This window comes from Alligator sinensis, unplaced genomic scaffold (genome assembly GCF_000455745.1).
Source record: "Alligator sinensis unplaced genomic scaffold, ASM45574v1 scaffold215_1, whole genome shotgun sequence".
Taxonomy (NCBI): Eukaryota; Metazoa; Chordata; order Crocodylia; family Alligatoridae; genus Alligator; species Alligator sinensis.
Window position 1 is genome coordinate 1,363,984 of NW_005842259.1, and position 24,044 is coordinate 1,388,027.

The 24,044-nt window shown below is 42.0% G+C and overlaps 1 protein-coding gene across 4 annotated transcripts in view; it reads left to right on the plus strand.

The window, feature by feature from the left end:
• MKL1 (megakaryoblastic leukemia (translocation) 1) overlaps positions 1 to 24,044 on the plus strand; it is a 119,734-nt gene that overhangs the window by 42,013 nt on the left and 53,677 nt on the right. For 2 of the 4 annotated variants that reach the window (XM_025208882.1, XM_025208880.1), the window contains 2 exons: positions 8,155 to 8,250; positions 11,674 to 11,787. In XM_025208882.1, the coding sequence (XP_025064667.1) occupies positions 8,172 to 8,250; positions 11,674 to 11,787 (193 nt within the window). In that variant the 5' untranslated portion in view covers positions 8,155 to 8,171. Of the gene's footprint in view, positions 1 to 8,154; positions 8,251 to 11,673; positions 11,788 to 14,894; positions 14,981 to 24,044 lie in introns of those variants that run through there. The other 2 variants (XM_025208881.1, XM_025208879.1) reach the window with 2 other exon arrangements.

Below are 24,044 nucleotides of genomic sequence, written 5' to 3' on the forward strand. Positions count from 1 at the left end.
CCCCGCAGCCAGAGAGCTTCCTCCCTTAGCTCTTTCAGTAGCAATTCCAAGGTTCTTATTTATTTTCCCCAGTTCAAATTGGTAAAAATTAAAGCACAAGGTATTTGCAAAAAGGAGATGCTGTATTATGGAGCATAATGAAGCAGATTTACTGTATGTTCTTATCTGGACATGGTACAAGTTTCTTGCCCCTTTATTTGATTTCCTGGAGCTCTTTAGCCATTCCACTGTTCATGGGTATGTGCTCTGGGGGTGAAATGATTTGGAATTTATATTGTTATAACAGGAGCCAACTGTAGGTAGCAAGGGTGGTGTGATGACAGAACCACACAGAGAGTTAGAGGAAGTGCAGTGCTTTTCTGGGTGAATTCAGCTGGTGGGAAGACTTTGATTCAATTAGAGTGGGGACATCAAGCTCATCCCAGCCTCTGGCCTGGATCTGGACCCATCTCCAGCATCAGAGTGAGTAGTAGTGGTGGTCTTTGCCCCCCTGTTGCTGGCATGCATTCCCCCATGGGGCTCCCTATCCTGGATTTTGGCAGTGGGCTCCACCCCTCTGAGTCCCACAAGCATGGTTAAATGTCTCTGTGGGATGAATCTGGCCCCCAGTCCCTATCTTTGACACCCCTGTATCAGAGGACACCTTTATAGACTAACCAAAATAGGCAGACGCTGTGAAAGGACATGCAGAATGTAGAATGTGAGAGAGAGAGAGAGAGAGAGATTTGAATACAGAAGACAAAACCGTGTTGGGTTAGGATAGATGGAGGGGAAGGGGGACAATGCTGCCAGAGATGAGCAAACAAAAATTAAACCTCCAGGAGCAAAGAAGTCACCAAAGCTAACCCAGGTAATGGGATAAGAATTCATAGTCTCTGTTTAAAACCATACTTAACACAAAGCTATTATTAAAAGACAGCAGTTTGGCAGCAGGGTTTCTAAATTAAGGGCCAAATCCTAGTTCAGCTTTACACCCCAAACAATTTCCCAGGGCATGGACATATGTAACATTTAGGTTGGTTTAAATACAGTTTAAACCTGAAATGGATAGACGTACAAGCCTATGAAACCAGGTCTAAAGCCGCCTGGAATGGTTCAGAATTGTACCTGGAAAATCAAGTACTGTTTTGAACTGGTTCACTGTGAACCAGGTAAGTGTTGGCTATGGACACCAAGTGTTCTGTGACATGGATCAGGTTGGCCTTCCTGGTATCTCACGCTGCATTGCTCCTCTACTACCCCCCCCCCCCCCCCCGGGGTTGCAGCAGCCAGAACTCTACTGCCTCTTTCCTCCCAACCCCCTCTTTTGTTGACACTTTTCTATCAATAAGTTTCCTTCCACTGCTTGTTCACTAAAAGCTTTCTAACAGCCAGCTCTGTCTTTGCTCCCTATTAAACTGTGGCCTATCATTATGTCCCTCCCCCAGACCCTGGGAACCCCAAAACATGGGTCCAAACAATCCTTCCCCTCTAATCAGGGAAGCATGCTGCAGAGTTCAGTCAAGTGCGGGCTACTGAACTTCATTGATCTCATGTTTATGAGAGGAGAGTAGAAAAGTGAAAGTCCCCCAGCCACAAGTCACCCAGCCCCTGTGATCCCAAAGTGTGGGTTCAGGGTTTTCCTCACTCCCCACTGAGGCATGCTGGGAGAGGTGTGCACTCCTGCCCCCCCTGGTGTTGGAACCACAGCATTGCAGTGTCTAACAGGTGACTGTTCTGCCTGGAATGCTAGGCCGTGGCATGTATAGACAACACTGTTTTGCAGCAATTGTGAACCAGTTCCCAGTCAGTAACATTTTGCAATGGTTCATTTGTTAGGTGTGTCTGTACCCTTAGGTACGTATCCAAGTATTGCCATTGAAGTGCATGAACACATGCAATACTGAGAATGATTTAAATGCAGTTTAACACTGAAGTAGACAGATACACAGGCCTGTTAATGTGGTATAAATCTGGAAGCTGTCTAGAACCATTGAAAACTGTACTTGGAAAATCAAATACTATTTTGAACTTATTCCCTTAAGTGCGGACACCAAGCATTCTTTGGTTCAGGTTGGGTTGATTCTCCCAGCATCCCATGTTGCATTGTTCTTCATTCATTTGCCCCCTTCCACTGCTACAGGTGGCTTCTCTGGTACACAGCCATGACACTACTGCCCACCCCCCTTTTGTTGGCACTTTTGTTTTATCAGTGAGCTCACTTGCACTACTTGTTCAATAAAAGCTATCTTCCTAACACCCAGCTGTGTCCTCACTCTTTACCTGACTGTGGCCCCTCATCATGCCTCCTCCTCCTACCTCCCGTAGCCCCTGGGAACACAGTAGCTTGCATCCAAGCACACTGCAAAGTTTGATCAGTGCAGGCTTCTGAACTTTATTGATCTCATGTTTAGGAGATATGAAAAAGCAATAAAATGGAAATGCCCCCAGCCACAGGTCACTTCCCCTCCCCTCCCAACTCCCAAAGAATAGGTACAAGCATTCTTCCCCCACCAGCCCACTGCAAGGCATGCTGGGCTTGGTACTTACTCCCACCCCCTGATGTCAGAGCCTCAGTGCTTTATACAGTGGTGATCCAGTTCCCAGGCAGTGACATTTTGGAATAGTTTGGTTGCTGTGTGTGTCCACACCCTGTGTCTCATTTTTTTTGGCACTTCTGCAAATTTTTCCCTTCTATTTCCACCCTTGTAGCTGCACTTGTCCTGTGCTCCCCTTCTCAGCACGCTGAGAAGGCTCTAGTCTGGCATTATATGCTCTGTAGTCAGAATGGGATCACGCAGGTGTGTATGCATGTAACCCTGTGTAAATCACTGAAAGTGCAGTCAGAGAAAAATCAAAGCTATCCTACTGAATATTGAATGCTAGAAGCAGAAACTCCATTAAGAACAGGCACTAGGACTAGAAGCCAGAGCGCTCTCCTTTCCAGGTGTGTATGCTCTCTATCTGAGCTATTCTTCCTCTGGTTTATACCTTTCCTGGCTCTATGTGGGGGCTGGGTGGTGTGGGTGCCAAAGCACATGGTTGACAGTGCAGAAGTTGCAAGTTCAAGGCTCTAGCAGAAGTGCTTACAGTGTGGCCATGTCAGATTCCAATGAATCTGTGATTTCTGCTGGTTATCTTGTCACAAGGATACAAGAGGGAAGGACGGGCTGTACATATCTTCCCTTCCTAGTTGCTGAGTGGCTCAGGTTGAAGAGGAGAGATGGAGTTTGTTTTCAGCACTACTAGCCCATGTCCTGTTGGGAAGACTGTTTTCCCAGGAAGCAGCAGAATGTGGGTTCAAATTCCCTCTGGGTTTTGATGCACTAGAATTTGGGTATCCCTGCATCTGCAATAAATGCTAAGTTGTTATACTAAAAGGTAGAAAGGGCCCCCTCTTTTTGCTCTTAACTAGTTGCCATTCATTTCTGACCACACTTTTGGAAACTTGCTCAGTAGGGAAGCACAGATCAGGGGTCACTTGTAGGTGGACTTAGAATATCTGTATAGGTGCAAAAAATAGTACGTAGATAGCAGCATTTGGATACATAAGTGGCAATGAGGCATGTACAGGTGAAATAGGATTTGGCCATAAGTGTCTGCCCTGCATTGAACAAAACTTACCAACCAAAACATAGAAAATAAAATGTGAGTGCATGCACATTGGTGATGTATTTTCCTATCTTGGGAGTATTAATGTGAAGCTTGAGAGCAGCTGTGGTTTCATAGGAAACTCCAAACTCTTCCATTTAATGTTTTCTGTCTCTTTGAAGTTCTTTATTGTGGCCACCCTCTCACCCAGGTAGCCAGAGAAACACTTGAAACAGTTGGAATGCTTTTGAATGACCCTTTTGAGTAGAAACTTTTATGTGGGTTTCATTATTTCAGAGTAATAGAGATTATGTACAGGCTGCTGGAGCCAGATCTTTACAAAACTATCTCAGGCTGTATTGTGAAAAAAAAATCTGTTTGGAAGGGTTTTGTGTGAATGTAAGTGTTGTGTATATTTATTTTGAATGACATTACATTGAATTCTTCATCTGCAGACACAGCAGCATCAGCTTAGCTGGGATAGCATTTCATCTAGCAAAGCCTGCAGAGCGCAGTTGTGCAATACTTCGGCTATTTGACCTAGAAAGTTAATCAAACTGAAATTAAAGTGGGGTTAACTATGCATTCCTTACCCTGAGCACATATGTCTTACAGACAGGCCTTATGGTTTTGGTATACATGTTTTCAGGGAAAGGCATACTGAGAAACCTTGGATGCGTTTCAAGGAATGAGGCGGGTGGCAGAGTTTGTATATGTGGTGGGGCTTGATCTGGCTCTTGCTGTTGTGTAAAGTTCACTTTGGCAGCTGAAAGATGCAGAGAGAAGCACTCTCAGAATTAGAGACAGTGAGGTAATGAGAAAGTGACAGAAAAAGAAGTGGGGGGGGAGGCAGGGCCAAGTTAAAAATTAACTTTGACATCATCTGATAGATTTTCCAGCCTGCATGACAGCTATTTTTACATCTCCAGCTCACTGCATTCCAAGCTCAGTTTGTCAAGAAGTGACAGCCAACTGGCTGAAAGTGGGGGCGGTGGTATATCCCAGGGTGGGTTGGGGGCTGCAGAGCTGTTCTCTAGATGGGCAAGGATCCAGATTCCCAGGACTGTCTACTCTTCTTGTCTTGTTTTTTTCCTGCAAGAATACACAACAGTGGGCTATCTTCACTTCCTTTGTCATGGCTAGGAATTTCTTGAGCTGGTCACAGTAGTTTTTGCCAGCTTGTTGGAAGCATCAGAAAACATAAACTTCAGGTTTTTTCTGATAATTGTAGAGGCAAGAATGCAGAGGACTCCCAACTTAGTTTCTCTAGCTCTTTCTTAAGGCTCTTATTGCTAGGAGGCAGGATCCTGGAAATATCTGTTAACTCCCATTTATGTAATGCAGTCCCTACTGGGTGGAAAGAAGAGCCATGTTCATCAAAGTGATATTCCTGCTTACTTCAATCATCTTATTTTTTATCATCCCCTTCTACATTTTAGAGTGACCTAGATTTAGCATTTTAGTATCCTCCCTTTGTGCTCAAGAGAAAAATGGCTAAGTTTAGGTAGCAGGTTTATGGTCCTCAGTAAGGGTTAATCTGAGTGGAAGCTGACCACACCTTTACTTTTGATATCATGAGCATTTGCCAGCGTTCAGTGATGCCTGGTTGGGACTTCATGCTTAAGCAGACACACAGATCCCTGCACACATTATGTTTTGAGTATGAATTTTGTCATAGCCAATGGGGAGAAAAAGATGAGAGCCCACTGTGGAAAAGTGAGGGGTGAAAAAGGAAAAAGCAAAAGGGTATGGCCTTGTAAAAGCCAAGGCTCCAAGCAAGGGAGCAAGGCATGAGCACAGGGGTATGCTGATGGTGCAGTTTCAGGATTCAGACCTAAATTAAGGGTTTTTCATTATTCCAAACCTGTCTTTGGGAAAAGAAAGCAAACTGGAGCTGGTCAGTGGGTTCATAGATTTCATAGACATTAGGACTGGAAGGGACCTCACGAGATCATTGGGTCCAGCCCCCTGCCCAAGGGGCAGGGAGTGAGCTGGGGGCAGAACACCCCAGCAAAATAAGTATCCATGTATTTCTTAAAGGTATCCAGAGTAGGTGCTTGCACCACTTCTGGGGGGACTCTATTCCAGACTCTGGAGACTCAGATGGTAAAAGTTTTTCCTTATATCCAATCTAAAACAGTCTTCCAGGAATGGTTTTCCTGCTTGGTTTATCTGTGATTCTCTTGTGAACCCTTCCCAACTTTTCTACAACTTTGTTAAAGTGCTGACACCTCAACTGGATGCAGTATTTTGTTGCTGGTGTCACCAGTGTTATAGGAGAGGGTAAAGTCTCTACTCCTATCCACTTTTCCCACTATACGCATCTAAGGATCAAACAGAATTCAGAGTGGACAAGAGAATTTAAGACCCTTAAATTCTTTTAAGAAGCACTGCTTTTCAGATACTATCTCTTGCTTTCTCTGTAATGATCATGGCTTTTTAGTTAAGCAATGGACTCCTCTTAAAGAATGCTCTTGAAAGAGTTACCTCATGTAAGGTACAGAGTCTTCTATACTACAAAGTGATCTTTAATTTTAGAAATTATTGATTTTTATTACTGGCTACATAAGATCTTTATCCTGGATTCAAGTCCCCCACAACAATACAATTTCCCCCCCCACACACAAGCACTTAAGGAACATTTGATCCTTGTCTCCCTCTTAATTCAGTCATTATGACAGACCTCCACTAAGGTCACCTGAGTCTATAGCTCTAGTTGAAAAATGAATTAGATCCAGTCTGGATCTTGCTTTATTTGGTTTCTTAAAAATCACTTTTCTAGAAAACTGCCCCTAATGCAACTTAAATACAGATCTTTGCAAGTTCTTAACTTTGTTATTCATGAAACGGATAGACTGCTACTGAAAAAGGGAGGGGGAGAAAAAGCTTAAAGACTATATTCAAAAGAATAGAGAGACAGTGGTAATAACTTTCATTTCTTTAGGTATGTGTGTGGCTCCCAATGTGGTGTGTGTGTGTGTGTACTCAGGTGTATGACCTCTGTCCTGTGAACAACAGTGCCCATGACATCCAGACATGGCCCCTCTGTGCTCTAGCGCTTCTGTACAAGGATACCAAAGGGCTGAGCAGCCACAAGCTTCCCTCAAGTCTCCATCACCACCTGTGGCAGTGATCTGGAATATAAACTGTGTCCCTGTTTCTTGAGTATGAAACTCAAGTCTTTTTGTAAAGACGATTCTTTTTGCTCAGTATTTTTATTTATTAACTCTTTAGATTTCCAAAGGGAAAAAAAGTCCTGAGGAGACTCAGGGTGAAGCGCTTTGTGCCTGCTGGTTTCTGAACCCCCACTGTTTAAATTCTGTCCTTCATGCAGTGAGTTTGTACCATTTATTGATGGGCAAAGCAGATGTCTTCTGTGCCTTAAGGACGTGTTCCTGCAAGATCCTTTTCATCCTGGACTTGAAAATGGAGAGGTGGGAAGTTCAAGTTACATCTCTTGGAACAGGCTGTGAAAGTTATGTCTGATACTGGAGAAGAGACATTTTCCAAGGCAGACTGAAGTGGCTGTCCACAGCAAGCACTAGCAGCCAGGCACCATATATCTAGTTCCTGCAGAAGCTTGAAGGGGTGCCAGGATTAATAGGATGAGCCATTAACTAGCACCAGCCAGTACCTGCACCATTAATCAGCACCAGCCAGCACCATTTGTACAGATAACCTTGGTGCAATGTTCTGTATTGGTGACTCTAGGGCTAAGAGACTGTTTCAGATGCTCAGCGGCATACATGAAGTGAGTGCAGGTGCAGCTCACAGTACTCAGGGGGTTTGTCTTCTAAGGAGGACTTGAAATATTAGTTGAAAAACAAGTCTCTCACAACCCAGGTTTATACTGAGGGATGAGAAAAAGGCACTGACCATGAAGAAGGCTTGAGAGATGAAGATAAGGCACCAAAAAAGACAGGCCATGGCCTGCTTCAGGACAGATTCTGAATGAAGAGCTGTACCTGATACCAAAATATATCTTTGTGGCACCTGGTACTTACATTATGCCTATAGCATTTTTACCATTGTATCTTTCTTCACCAAGTTAAGGTCACTTCTCAGCAGTACCCCAAGAGGATCTCTGAAACATCCTTTGCTAGACAGTGGTATATAACTGGCAGTAGATGGGTCAACTGCAGTCTAGCTAGTATCTGTACAGTAAATCACTTCGGCTCATTGGAGCCCACTTTCCCACAGGTCCCATGATGGAGTTCCATTGCATGTGTCAGAAAAAGCATCATCTTTAAGAGTAGTAAAGTCTGCAAACCAGGACAGGAGAAACCTGGCAACTACCAGGGACAAGCTTCTTCATCAGTCTGTCAAAGATGGGTAATATGCTGTACCTTGCTGTTAGCATTTGGCCAATGTTAGTCTTCCTCTGACGGTTAAGGCTTATTCCACCAGAGCCTAGCTGATACCCCTGGTCTACTTTTGTAGTATGCAGATATCTGAAATCTGAAAAGCAGCTACAAGCAGCAACCCTCACATTATGTGACTCTCAAACATTATGTATTGGACTAGCTGTTAGATCAGATGCCAAATTTGGATACCAGTACTACACTCTTTATTTGATTGATGTAGATGATACCTTCAGGAGGATGGGAATGAAGAGTGGATTGATTGCCGGTCTGCGTTTGGATCCATGCTGCCACTTGGAGAGAATGATTACCTCCTGCAGTAAGTGGGGATCCCTCCATCCCAAATTTGAGACCTCAGTTCCATTTGCCCTTGAATTGTAAGAGATCTGAGGGAGGGTTATGCTTGCTCTGCCCTTCATGTCCTCACATGGGAGTATGAGGTGGCACAGGGCTCATTGATTCCAGGCTTGTGCAAATGAAATGTATGTCTAGAGTGGAATCCGCACTGATTTTAACATTGCGAACCACAGTTATCGTAGGGTAAGCATTCTCTCTGTTGTTTCTGAGTCTTTCACTAAGATCTGCTTTTCATAGAGCTACATTACATCAGTGATTCACAAGACTGTTCTTTTAAAGGTATATTTTTAAAACAAAATGCATGATTAGTAGCTGTGCTAATTTTTGTAATGGTTAGTGCTGTAAGTCAGCTAGAGTAGTGAATTACACTAAGGTGTATGTAAATAGGCTAATGGTGTGCTTCTTGGTTGCCTGCTAGCATTTGGTCATATAGCACACATGAGATGTACCAAAAGCCATACTTATATTTGCCCTGGAGTGGCATATAGCTTTAATATGATCCTACTAAGCATGGCACTAGACTGGAGGACAGGCAGATCTCTATGGAAGGATGTTTGTACCATTAAGGACAAGGATACAAATGAAACATTGTTGCTTTTGGAGCTTTGAAAAAAAGTTTTCCCATCTAAATTGGTAGCAGAATATGCCAACCTGATGTCTTCAAGAGAAGACCAGGTGTTTAAAAGAACACTGACTTAAATGTTAAAGAAAACTTCCACTTTCTGGTAGACCACCTTTTAAATAGTGTAACCAGAAGCTAATTTTGCTTTTAAACATCCAAATAATCTTTTTTAGCAAGGGAGAAATTTATGCAACTGACTGGACAAGCTGCCCTGCACGGGTAGATGGCTGGCCCTTTGTGGAGTCCTGCTAACTTCACTACTTAGGTATAGTGTCCTACCTGCAGGGAACAACTTGAAAGATCCAGACAAAGTAAGTTAGACAAACAGTTGAGAATATGCATTGGAAATTCAGGGTTAAAAATTATCATAGAGGTTGTGTCTTATTACCAGCCCAAGCATTATAAATGCAGGGAATTTAGAAATTTATGATAAGGTAAGAAATGCAACATGAGGACCCTCCTCCACCCAATAAATGTACCTTTGTCCAGTAGTGTCCTTATATATTCTTAACACAATATTTTTTGGTACTTGATGAACCTGACTTTTAATGACATGTTTGATTTTTAGCCTTGTGGAGTCACCACAGGACAGAATTGAGGTAATTTTTTACCTTTGTTTTGTTCTGTTTTTTGACTGAGTTCAACATTTTTCTGCATTTCTTTAGTCAGAAATACCAGATCCTCATTTCACATTGCCACATGAGACTCTAACCTGAGCTGCAAGCAGCTTTCTGTACCGCAGTCCAAATCCATGGCAAAGTTAGCATTGTGGGAGCAAAGGAGAGGACTGCTGCTTGCATTATAACTTTGTGTGACATCCTTAGGTTCTGCAAGGAAGGGAGCTTAGATGAGTACTTTTTAGAAGTACAAGCAAATTAACTCTTTTCTAGATGGAGAGTATCTTTAAACTGTATAAAAAGAAGCTGACTTGCAGCAATGAAACTTAGGTTTAAAAGCTGATTCCACATGCACAATAGCAATTTCTTTTCCTTTTAACTACAAGAACTGGCAGAGTGGCAGATGCAGTTATAACAATCTAATTTAAATTGCACAATGATCTAATGGTAGCAGATGCAACAACCTAATCTAAATCAGTAAAATAAATCTCCATCTCCATATTGATTTAGCTGTGGTTCTGCTTTTGTGCAAAATTGTTTTTGCCAGAACAGTTTCATTTGCTTTTAAGTGTCCTGGACATTAGTCAAAAAGTCAAGGGCTGGGTGAGATCAGGAAAGAAATGTAATCCTGATGGCTTTTACATTAAATCAGGTTCTCCATCATTAATGTAGGCAGATCTTAACAACAGGAGAAATGCTCAGAGAATATTATTTCTAAGGCTTTTCTTTTCAAGAAAATAGATTAAGTGAATTTACCTTTAATACTAACCAGATTTTCCATGTGGTTCTTACACCAGACTTGTTCAGCACAGGGATTGAATGATTCTCCAACTGTTCCCAGAGGAGAGAAATTCCTGTCTTGACATTCAGAGCTGGAAAGCTGAGACTGAACTGTTAGAGCCTTGCATTGCATTAGCCTTCAACTGGTTGGGAATGGCTCTTCCTCTTTTTCTTTGCAGTGGCTCTTTGGATCTGTCTGCACTATCTCACACCCATAGGATGCTACCTAGTGCTCAGCAAAGTGGCAGTCTTTTGGGAAAGATGCTGGAATGTCTTTATGCCCTGTGGGCAGTCAAGCTATTCCAGTGGTGTGTGTCCCTGCCTTCCCCACCCTTAGCCCCATGCATTCTCTACCACCTGAAAAAGCACTGGTAAGGGTGGGTGTTGGATGGCTTGGGGGATTAGGATACGCAAAACTTTTCCACTTGAGGCTGCAAGTCAGTATTCCATGACTAAAGGTTGCAAACATATGACATCTGTGTGATATGTGCAAAGTAAGTTGCTAGTGGAACAAAGCCACCGTGTCCAAACTGCCACTATGTCCCAACTGGCATGGATTCTCCAGCCTTATTTTCACTTTCATTAGAGTGGCTGGAAGCTGAACTCTGTCAATTACTTTTCACTGGGCAGTGTTTCTTTCGGGTCAGGGTGCAGGTACATTGGAAGAAGGGAGGGCAAGCTGGCAGTGCCACTGCTTCCAATGTACCAGCTTGTCATTCTAGCCTTCCACCTCAGCTAAAATTCAATATCTTTCCAGACTGGGAAGGGAACAGGACAGCAAGAGCTCGTCTCCTAGCCATGGGCACAGTGTGCTTATAGTTGGTAGGTGGAGAGAGGGGAGGAGGAGAGGGATAGATGAGGTCACATGACATTGCTTGTCTGGCAGGTGTCTGGGCTCTGAGTAGAGAAAGCAACTGTTCACTATTTTGGGTGAATGAGGTTGGCTGTCCCTGCAAGCAATTCTTTGAGGGAACTTACCCCCAGTATGCAGAGTTTTGCATATTGAGAACCTGAATACATCCACCCACTTGTTGAAGCAGGGAAGTTTCAATGAAAAACTTCAAGGAAATTTGGAGCTGACAGGAAGAAAATTTTTTCCTTGGAGACTCGTTGTTTTGGATCTTTAGATGTTAGCTTCCAGGATTTGTCACTGCCGTCAGTGTCCGTCTGTCCCTGTGCAAGTGCAGCTGTGGAGTCTAGCAGTGAAGCAGGTCTTTCAGTACAGTGACAAATATTTGGGTAAAGGGGGATTGTGACTGGGCCTTTTATGAAAATTAAATAGCCTTTCCACTGATCTGAGACATTTCCTGTATTACTGGATCTGCCTTTTCTGACCCTGAGTCTTTCTCTACGATGTTGGATAAAGCCAAGACCTTTCAGCCTGCCTATGCCGGGATTTTGCCGCTTGCAGAGACTGTGTCAAAGCAGGGGAAGAGTTGTTCAACCACGTGTCAGGATTCATACCACAGTTTGCGGGAAGGTTAGTGGCCTCTACCCTGTTTGACTTAGGTTTTCATGTGTGTGTTTGCATTATGTTCCCTGCCCATCCTCGGCAAACATCCAGATTTGGAGGTTTCCCACTGGCTCCTATGATCTATGCTCCAGACTACTCAAAAGCATGCCCACAAGGAAGTATTAGTGCAGTGTATATAGTGCCTTGCCAATACTTCGTTCTTGGGAGGCTTTCAGTATTTCTACTTTCTCATTTCTTCCTCTCTTCGGTGCATAGAGGTCTTCTGTGAGCAAGTTTTAGTGAGAAGTGTAAGGCTTTGCTTTTCATGAGTACCAGAAGCCTGAAATTGGAAGGTGCAGCGTGCTTCGCAAAGTGGTGGTTTTGGTACAAAGTTCCATAACTTTCTGGAGAAGGAGCTTCTCAGTGAACACCTAAATATATTTTTATGTATTTGCAGCTGTGCTGTAAATTGATGCAGTACTTTCACAAGCAAATGAGACACATTTCCTATCCAAAGCACTTCTAAATACAAGATGCAGGTCAAAGTTTAGAAGAGGGTGAGTATGGAGGGTGCTGTGGGTAGTGAGAAGGAAGGGGCTGCTTGGAAGGGTAAGTATGAAGGAAGAAGAGGAGATAGTGAGGCCAGGAAGTATTAGGCAAAATGGACAACACAGTAGATGGCCACAAACAGGAGTGAGGAAAGAAAATGGTAAGTATAAAACAAGAGGAGTAGTGGGAGGGTTAACTAGGACTGGATTATAATTGTCCTGTAGATGAGGACAAGGATCTTGAACATGATGTGCTAAAGAGAAAGTCAATAGCTGCATTCAAAGAGATGATGTGATGTGAGTGAAAGGAGAGGAAGATGACTTTCGCAGTGGAATTTTGGACAGAGCTAGGCTGTAAAGGGCAGGAGGGCTGAGGAGGAGAGAGAAGGTTGAGAGGCAAGGGGTCAGATGGAAGATTACAGTGATCAAGGAAAGCGATGACCAGTACATGGTAAATGATATTAGCATCTAGATGTATTTATTTTCCTCCATTAAGCAGCTCCAGGATTACAGACAAAACTACCAGAGCCTCTGTCCAAACCCTTATATTAAATAGAAAAAGCAAACCTGGCAGAGATGCAGATGTACTAGGCACTAGGGAAGTTGGTGCCTCTCAGGTAGAGGCAATAACTCTGACCTGCTGCCTACTCTGGTGAATCACTGGTTTCCATATTTTTAATTTTAACTAATCTGTAGCTTTGATTTGACTTCCATTTCATCTTCCGCGTTTCCAGTGGACCTAAAGATGTTTCATCTGTAAGAAGATTTGCTGTTGGCCCTGTTTTCCCGAGGCACTGGTTTCTGTGCAGGGAATCCAGCGAGACACTTGAAACGAATACCCTCTGCTTGTTGTGAGGGTTACATAGAGATCTGCTGGCCTGTCAAAGAGCTCTTGGTCAGTGCTCAGGTGAAGGGAAGGTGGAATTCTCTGTTGTCCCTGTCAGTGGAATTTAGCCGGCTGTTGTCTCAATTGAAATGAATAAGGAATGCTGAATTCCTGAATTATTCTGATCCTTTAAACAATTTGGCAGACTGTGTCTGAAGATTACATATCTGACAACCTTATCTTAGTAGTCAGTGAATATAGGATACAAATATAATGCACAGTTTGCACTCACTGTCCATTGTTCGAGGGCAGGCAGAAAGAGAAGTGGATGCTGGCTAATCTTTTCCTGTCAAAAGAAAGGAAAGGCAAATAACTGCCACCATAGCAAAAAGATGGCATGACCCTGTCACCTCGCTACTGATCCATTCATTCTCCTGCATTCTCAGGATTCCAGCTGTATTTGTGCTTCCACATGCACTGCACTTCTATAATTGCAGAGCTAAACCTTACACGCTATGGGAAGGCACATTCACTCTAGGGTATAAACCCTGAGAGAATCTCTGAGATCCAGGTTAGGGTTGTTGAAACTACTTGGGCAGTATACTATCTTCTTCTATACTACCAAGAGGAGAAGATACCTGCACTTTATTCTTCTTCTTCCACTACTCATAGGAATTAGTGCCAGTCTCTTCCCCCTCTTCACCAAGCTGGACTGTATTCCAGTTTGCAAATGCAGATCCTTGAAATTAGGAGACCTCTGTATCTCTAGGAAATATTCTTCCATTCCTTAGTCACCCTATGCTCCACTGAGACTCAGCTGCTGCTGGATTAGATTTTGCTTCACTCCCCTGCACCAGGCCACTGGTGGTATGTGAGCATGACGTGCCTTCTAGTTACTTCACAACAATTTTAGAAAGTGATACGTGAATTGCTGATCTGTACCATGCATTAGTGGGTTGGGGACAGGAAAGTGAAGCCAGGCTTGTTCATATTTTCCAAAGTGGGTGTGTGCCAGAGCAAGTGTTAGTAAAATCTTGGCACAGTTCAAAGATCCTCTAGCAGTTCTTTTGCAAGAGTCCTTTGGAGTGAGGGGGCTTCTGAGTACCTCAGAAGTCTGCTCAATTTTTACTTTCTTTCTGGGCCGTTGATTTTCCAATATATGACCTAGAATGGGGGTGCATTACTAGCTTTTGAAAACTTCATGGAGCCAGGTAAAGGTTCATAGCATGACATCTGAAGTGAAGAACTCCACAATAAATACCCCCACTTCTCCATGTGTGTGCATCAGCTCTATTTAAGTGCTCTTGAACTAAACACTTTTTTTTAAAGGGATTTTGAGAGCTGCCCTGCCAAAACTGATCAAGTCTCTTTCAGTATTTATTTTGAGAGCTGACCTGCCAAAACTGATCAAGTCTCTTTCAGTATTGAATTACATCAAAAAATCTTTATCTTAGAAGCAGCGTGGGCAATTCAACTAATTTTTTTGCCATTGGTTCTCATTGTTACAAACCAAGTATGGAAAATTGAAGTGTATGAGATGCTTTGGAGAAAAATGAAAAACACTTTTAGCATATGCCACACATGTAATTACAGGGACAGTCTGATAAATAGAAGGGGCAGCATTACCTTGGGGATTAATTTTGGGAATGTAACACAAAATCTTCCTGTTCTCTAATCCCGGCTCTGTTAGTGTCCCATTCTGTGATTGTAAGCATATTACTTAACTTATTTAACCTCCTTTTCTTTCACTGTGTGTACAGTAGGAAGAACCTCCTGGTGTGGCATGTCTGTGAGCAGGGTAGGATCCTTAATGTCTGCACTGTACTTTGAAGATGTCAAAAACTAGGCAAGTTCTTGTCAAAGCTTATGTTTTTTAACTGTTGAAGGAAAGTAAGCCAGAAGGCAGAGTAGATATGCACCTTATAGATTAACTGAATTAGATATATAGAGAGCATAAGTTTTTTGTGAATTTGAGTTTACTTCATCAGATGCTGTGAAAGAGCAAGCATAGAGCAATGTATAAAGTGCATGAGTAGAAGTCTCTTGTTATTTATCATAGTGCCTCCAGCCACTAGAGGACAAAGCTACTACAGTTTGAGAAATGAATTCAACACTGTATTCAGTAGAGGGCAGAAGAGCACACACGAACACAAACTTGTTAAGTTGCTGTCATAGGAAGGTCTAACCAAAAATGTACAGACTCCTAAGAAGAGGTCTGTTCCTGGGCATCTGTTCTTTGAGCCCTCTGGAAAATTAGACTAAATATGGAATCCATGTTTTCCGTATGATGAATCAATCTGTCTTCCAAGTTCAGAATGAACCACAAATGTATCTGAAGAGCTGTGGGAGATACATATGTAGATAGATGGCATCCAGACCTAGACAGTTGTAGTATCTTATGTTTGCAGTGTGTTCCTTTATGTCTCGGCAGTATGATTGCTATATCCCTCTCTACTGAATGAACTGCTTATTGGGAGCCGTGTGTTCCTTATTCAAGGAACTGACCAGCTCGAGCCTATTGTGGCATAACAGTGGTATATACAAAATAAATCAATCAGGACTTGTGGCAGAAGTGATAACTTTTATTAGAACAACTAGATTTTTGCAAAAAAATCTACTTGGTCTAATAAAAGATATCATCTCTGCCATGACCCCTGATTGATTTTGCCACTAGACCAGTATGGCTACAACCTGGATACCATATACAAAATATGCATCTGGGATCCATTCAGCTGTTGTATTTGCAAATGCTCTCCAAAGGCACAGAGTGCTGAGGAAGACTGAGGTGTGCTGCATGTCCCCAGCATGACATCTTTGACAATGAAGACTGGAGATGTGATGAAGGGCAATATGAAAATGTTGGAAAAGGGCTCTTGGTGGTGTCTGACTTTTCAGAGATCAGTCCAGTACATGGTTGGAAAGTTGTACCCTAGGCTGCAATCTCTGGGCTCTTCTTTTTCTGTTCTGTTTCCCTAATGTTTTTTTAGCTGACATGCTCTCCCCTCTTGGAGTCTACCAAACTATTCCTGTCAGCGTAATGATCCCCAGCTGTTGCTTTAGCCCTAGCTATTTTCATACGGAGAAGAGGAGAGGGGTAGGCTGGCTTGTTTACTGCACAGTAATCTAATTCCGTTCTCAAAAACATCTACTGTGAAACTCTCTCCTAGCAGGAAGTAACACAAAAATGAAAGCACAGCAAGGCTCATACATGCAAGAGCAGGGAGATGCAAAGGAGGTGATACATGTAGAAAATGACAGAACAAAGTGTGTGGGGATGCTGTCTTTTGTGTGTATGCCAACAACGTTTTGAGCAGCAGTGATACCAAGTGAAATTTGCAGTGACAACTCCCTTGCCCTATAAATTGAATTTTCTTCAGAGTGTAAACAAGGTAAAGGGCCTCCCACCAGAGGCTGAAAGAGTGATCTATCCCTGTACTGGCAACCACTGTGAAGAATGCTTGGAAAACAGTTGGATGTACCCTGCAGTTATTTGCTGTTTAAAAATAAATTCAGTGTATGTTTACACTTTTAAATGGCACAGAAGTGTCTGATGCTGCAGACTTCGTGCCAATTAGTGAAAAGCTGATGCTTTTCAGAAAATGAACTGGGATACCTGAACTCTGAGAGTCTGCCTGCATTGCATAAGGAACCTACTTTTGCAGTGAAACTAACTTTAACAGTTCTTGCTAGGAAGATGCTGCCATGGTTTCTCTGTCCAAAATAGACGGGAGTTCATGGTCACTGCCCACAGTGACTTCAAAGCCAGATCAAACTGTTTGTATAAATCTTATGTCAGTATTTATACTGGCATCTATAAAATGTCTGTCATCTGCCCCCCGAATTCTTAGCTGTTCTGTTATAGATTTTTAGTCATGGGGAATATAAAAGAAATATAAAATAGAAGTGCTTGCTTAGAAAACCCCTTTCCTCCCATGGTCCAGCTCCATCTGTGCAGCCTTCTATGAGCACTAAATTACTGATCCTGTCACTTGCTGCCCCAATAAATTACAGTTCAGAATGTTACAGGAGGATGTTTCTCGACCGATCTGTAGTAGAGGATGAGACATAATGGAATTTGACGTGGCCTTCACCTGTTTTGGAACAGGCCTAGGGGAAATTGTTCTGTAACCTGTGAGGGTCTTGTGGGTTGATGCTCATCTGTGTATTGGGCCACAAACCTTACTGCCAATTTTGACTTTCCTTTCTCAGAACAGCAAAGGTGAGATAATATACTTGTTCCTCGTGACAAATAACAGCCGTGGTCACCTGTCAGAGAAGTATCACTTCATGAGCTACAAGTATCTTTAAATGTGATTGTTGCTAACTGGAACAATAGCATGTTTTGTGGGACCAAGGTACCCAATTTAGATTTTTTAGGGGAAGGTGGAAAAAAACCAGAGTGCTCTAGGCCAGTGCTCCAACTTTTTTCATTTGCAGACCCCTAAAAAATTTCGAATGGAGGTGCAGATCCCTTTGAATTGTGTTTGTATTCACATACTTTTGATTGGTCATATTGTCTTTTGTGGACCTATTAAACATAGTCTGTGGACCCCATAGACCACAGGTTGAAAACCACTACTCTAGGCTACTGCCCAAATGATCTTATGGGCCAGTCTGTTCAAGCTGTAGAAATAACTACAGTTTATTGTTCATTTAATACAGTATGTGCCTGTCCAAGGAAATATACAGTTAAACTCTCTGATCTGCACTTTTGCAGTATCATGTTAGACCAAACCTAAGGACAGCTGTTGTGAAAACTGTGGGGAAGTCAATGATAAACTGAAGGCACCGCTCTCGGCCGCAGGTCCTTTCCAATGATGAGAAGTGACATCTGGTGGGGTCGTTCTTTTCTGCATCTCCTTAAATCCTTTCTAAGTTCAGTATTCATCATGATAACTCTGGTCAACCAGGATTTAAAGGTCAGGAATAGAATGTTATGGTAGCTGAAACTGATTCTGAAGCACCTGTCTAGTAGCAATGCAGCTGATATCTATGCAACCACTTTTTGCTCAACATAATGTTAGCTGTGTTTGCCTGGTTGTGCACTGGCGAGGGAATTGGGTGATGCTAGCAGATCGGCCTTCAAAGGAAAGTGTCAGTGGGTGTGTCAGTATGTTACGCTACGTCCCTGTAGCAATGTGCTAGCCACGTAGCATCGGCGGGCACAAACCATGATGCTGCAGCTATGTCACTAGCAATGCGCTCCCTTGGTATAGCCCATTGCTTCAGTGATGTAGCGGCTGAAAATAATTGTGTGCTGCCAGCACGGCACAGTACAGGCTGTTACCATGCCGTCATTTAGTACTTCCTTTTGGAAGTACTAAATGCTGGTGCAGTAACAACAGTGCTGTAGGGCAGTGTTTCTCAACCAGCGGGACGTGTCTGCACTGGTTGTTTGCACTTCAAATAGATGAATCAACAGATATCTCAAACAGTGCAATTTTGTGGGGTTTTGTTTTTATCATGGTGGGACCAGGGTTTTTTTGACAAAATAGTTGGTGGGACATAAGGTGCAAAATGTTGAGAACTGCTGCTGTAGGGGCGTGTGTAGATGTGCCGTTTTTTCAACAGTTTGATCATGGAGTTTACCTTAAGTTCAAAGTGGTACTTTCATGCTTTTTGATTACTCTCTGTGGAAAAAGGAACGATAACTTTGTAGAAGTTGGCTGCAGCTGTAGGAGTTGGCTGTTTATCACTGGAAAGTCCTCAGTGCGTGCTGGAAATGTTCCAAGTAATAGTCCTGCTGCATCATTTGGTCCCCATTAAATCAGTATTCAAGGAAGGCCCTGTGCTATTTGATCGTCTGTTTGTCTCTCAGTGCCCATTCCCCTTACTTTTGTTTCATAAATGATATGGTGGTGTTGATGCTTTTTCTCCACTTCTCCCATTCCCAAGGTTCCCTATTTCCCCCCATTGCCACACATGTGCCTGAACATCCTTCCTGAACCTATGTGCTGATCTGTCTCCCTCATGCCTTTCAAATCTGTTAAAGCTTTGCTTCTGCCTCTTGCCTCTCAGAAGGGGGAGATGAAAAGGACCTTTTTTTTTCTTTATTTAAAAAAGGAACAAGTTAATGGAACCCTCATGCCTGACTCCATTACCACTGTGTGATTGCTAGTGACTCTGTCGTGTCACATGGATGTAAGCTGGGCAAAGCAAAGACCACATCTTTACTGGGTTTATGGTCATGCAGGTCAGCTTGAACCAGTATGTTTTGGTTCTTTGGTAATACAAATCTGGAATCAGTTTTCTTATTCCTGTTATGATTGCACTTAGGACCATGTTAGCTATCGGGGCCTTGTTATGCTCAGCAGCATGTATACATCAAAAAGTCAATCTTGGTCCCAGACAGCTTGGAATTTAGGGTTTGAAAAATTTGCAGCATGTGAATAAACAAAAGTAGGGGGGAGAGGACAAGGTAACAGGGACATGGCATGGGTGTATAGTTTCAGGAATCTCAGGGCGCGTATGATGGGATACCCTCCTCACAACACATAGGGGAATTTGATGCACTCTTTAGTGGATGTTGCAAACTTTGGGGATCCAGCCCATCTTTTAATACCACGATGGATGGGGTAACAATGATGAGCATGTTTAAAAAATGTAGGAGCTGAATGGTATGTGGGAACCCATAGAGAAGGTAGAAGATTTCTGCAGCACGATGACAGTGACCTTCAGCTAAACATCAGCAGTAATGTCTGTTGGTTGTGTTCTCCAGAGACTGTGGGGAAGCAATGGAGTAATTTTCATTGCTTGGTATAAAGAGCGGGGTAAGTCCATTCCTGTTGTGTGAGGCTTGGGAGGGGGGGACTTGGATGACAGCCAGTGGCTATAATGCCAACCAGATACGAGAAGCCCTATGTCTGTTTTGAATATACTGTGAATACTGGTGATGGACAAAACTGCCGTTGTATTAGGTCCCATGAAATAAGGGTCAATGCAACTACTCTGTCTGGGACATTAAATAGAAATTAAATTCTGTAGCCACTTAGTTTAAATCTGCTGTGATGCCATTTCTGTGTTGGTATATTAAGAGTTAATTTCTTCACCTTCTAAATGATCATTTTATGCCGCCATGTGCACACAACAAAGCAACAGTGGCAATTTTGTACATCAAATTTGCTCTAATTGAGACTTCACTTCAATTGACCAAGGTTTTTTAGCTGGCAAAAACAGAACCAGAAGTGTACATCACTGGATATATAAAGCCAGGCCAGAGTTAACAGGAAAACCCAGCATTTCTCATGTTTAGAAGTATCACAGCTGTAACCATGGAGAGTCTATGTGGTATTTTTGCTAGCAGATTATTTTCTTGACTGGTGCATCTAACTTATATGTGAGAGACACGCTGCTTTGCCAGATTTGAATCACTGAATTACTAGTCTGTACTGAGAAGTACCTGGGGGAAGCCTTGCTTCAAAGGTTCTTGGTGGATGGGGCTGTGAGCTGCACCAAAAACTGTACTATTAAAAGTGAGCTGCAGAGCTACATATTGTCTGGTGTCACTTCTTGTTGTTTTGTGATTGAAGTAGGCATGCAAAGATTTTCCAGTTAATGATATTGACTAACGGCAGACTTTCGAATTATATCTTCATAAGTTTTCTAGGTATGCCTTGGAAATGTCCTAGAGATTGAATTCTCTAACTTTAATAAATGGGATTGCGGCATTAAATCTTGGACAAAGATATCTGTGGATAAACTCTCGAGCCTTTAAACCATCTGAAAGATCATTTTAACTCTCTACTTCCTAAAAAAAATGTTCTTTTATAATCCACACAGTGCTTCAGGAAAGACTTGAGTGTCTGATGTTAAAAAACAACAACACAGTTTTGGAAGCAGGGACATTTCTGCCTTTCCTTACGTGTGATAAAAAGTGAAAAAAAGAGCCCAAACTCTTTTTCCATGTGCAGTTTGCCTGCATGTGATGCTACTGTACCTGCATACAGATTGACTGATCATTTTGTCATTTATACCATTATTTTTCTCCACACTCTTTTTCTTCTGTGTAGGAAACTATTTTATTATCTTCTTTGTTCATCTTGCATTGACTGTCTTGAAGAATTTCTTTACAGGTTCCTCTTCGAAAGGTGGTTCAGGGTAACATTAGTCCCTTGAGTTTGTTGCTTCATGGAAGGATATGGACACTCACTACTGAATGCAGACTATGACATAAATCGGTATGGAAAGCCTGCCAGTGGAACTTGACTTCTATGAAGTATTTTCTAGAACTGGAAGCAGATAAAAGTTGGGTATGAAGAAGTTTCTGACAAAGAAAATATAGACAGTATCTGTTAATAGTGGTTACAAGACACGTGTACAACATAGTGACATTAATGTGTGATATTTGGGTAGAACTTTCCACTTATGTATCTTGCAACAGGTCACTTTTCAAGACTGCACAGTGGTCAGATTTCATAGAATACAGTTCATAACTAGCTATTCACATTTGGGTTTCACCTAACTCCTTTTTCTGGGACTAAATGATTTAATGGAAATCAATATATTTCAGTGAAAGCAAATGAAGTGTATTCTGGCTCATAGGTTGGTTGCAGATATCTCCATTTCAGGTATTCTGCTATGTGTACAAGATTACACGTACACAAGAGTGCCTTACAATCCTGGTTAAACAATCCCTGTGAATGGTTAAAGCCATGATTGCTACACATGCCAAAACTTCATGACATTGGGATATTTTGGGGTTTATAGGAAGACAACTGGACTGAGTTTAAAAGAAGTGAGGTTTACATAAGGGTTCAAAACAACTTTTAAAAAGTCAAGACTTAAATTTAAAATGAAACGCTAGGAATAAATATAGAAATAAAATGGCAATAGTTAAAATAATCCATAAGAATTCGGTGTTAAATACTTAGCAGAAAATGACAAAAGTTAAAACTAATTTGAAATATACATACAATAGAGTTAAATAAGTCACGCTAACAATTCACTAGTGTTAATTACAAGCCAAAGTCAATAAGAAGTGGGGTAAAGCAAAACATTGTAAATGATTTAGAAATTAAGAATGAAATGTGTATTTTGCTGCTTTAGATCCCAATCCAGCAATCACTTTTTCAGGTGCTTTGCTTTATGCATACAAATACTATCCAAGAAGTCAGTTGATATGGTCATGTAGTTGTAATTGAACACATGCAATTGTTTTCAGAGTTGGGGACTTTGTAAGCTCTTAACATCATGGCCTGGGCCTTTCTCTGAATATGGTACTTACTGCAATAGAGCTTCAGTCTGGGTTAGAACATTTGACCTCTACGACATAATAATTGTTTTGTTCTGTTCTGTTCTGCCCTGTCCACTGAGGTTAGGGAAGTTGTGTTATAATACAGTATATTGGGATACTGTTGGGATACTGCAGATGTATAACACTATGCCTTGACAAAGTAAACTTGACAAGGTGTGTTGGGCCTGTCACCCTGTAACTACCATTGCTTTGCTCATAGTGAGAACAAGATTAGTGGAAAAGTGTATTGAATACCATGGTGAGGGCAGGAGCCTCTAATAATCTAGATGAGTGATTCTCAACAGGGTGCCTTGGCAACCTGGGGTGCTGAGAGATCTTTTTAAGGGTGCTGTGGGGTGCCATGCAACAGTAGGTATGCAAACACCTACATAGGATTCACAAGATAAATCCAGAGATTTCAAATAGGAATCTGTAGCGTCAAAATTATTCTGGTCTGGGCCTCAGAGTTCTTTACAACAAAAGATTGTTCTATTATTTGTCCGTAGTCAAGAAATGAGGTAAAGCTTAGAAATGGCATTTATCAAATAGTGCATTGAGTTTAACGAGCGGTGCCTTGAGTCTAAAAAGGTTGAGAACCACTGATCTAGATAGATAGATTTTGTGGATTTCAGGTAGTCTGTTCTTCTGTGCCCACAGTAGATAGCAACAGGCAATATTTGAGGGTGGATATTTTATCATTATTTAGGAGAATATTGGAGATAGATATAATATCCATTCTCAAGCATTGCCACAAGTACAATTTGCTTTTGATGTTGTATTGTTTGTTATCCGCTTCTGAGAGTAGGTCCTCCTCTAGCTGTTTAACTGTGATTATTTGCGTTTAACAAATCCATAATTCACAACCATTTGTGTAAATTAAAAGCTGATTTTATTTACACAGCAGTGAGAATTATTGAAGCATTAAAAGAGGATACACATTTCATCACTTTCTGAAAACATTGAAAGATTCCTGTTTAGTTCTGTTTTCCTACAGCTTCTGTCCTAAAACACGACTTTCTGGCACCTTATCTGATAATCAGACCTCAATTTTGCTGTAGTGCATACATTCATCAGGTCTAACGACCCAGAATTTTAATTTAAGGGTGTGCATTTTTTGCGTACTAGCCATTTCAAAGAAATGTGAGCAAAAAATATGGAATTTTCTCTGTGTTAGAAATGAATCAGCCCTTTGGGACAAAACCACCTAGATAAAATACCTGGTGTATTTTGCAGTCATAACTTTGCTGGGGCAGCTATGTCTCACAAGACTTTGCATAAGTGAAAGTCTAGCATAATCTTTTGCATTTGTATTCACATCCCTGCAGGAATCACAGCCATTACCTTGCATGGAAAAGTAAGGTAGCAAGATATTTATATTTTCAGCTCTCTTTTCTGCTGTTGCTCCCTTGGTGCCAAATGGTCTCCTTCATGTGTCATTGGTCATCTCATCCTCTTCTCCTTCCCTGTCTTGGCTCATTTTGTCTTGGTGATAGATAAAAAGCTGCTCCTGTTTCTTCTCTTCCTTCTTTTGTGTACCTGAGAAATGTCAAGTAGAGACAGCTAGACTGGCTCCTTCTTGATTTCAATGCTTTTAGAAGCAGCTGAAAAAGAGCAGAATCAATACTGTGCCTCCATGGCTTAACAACACCTATACCATGGGAGGGCAAAATATGGCCTG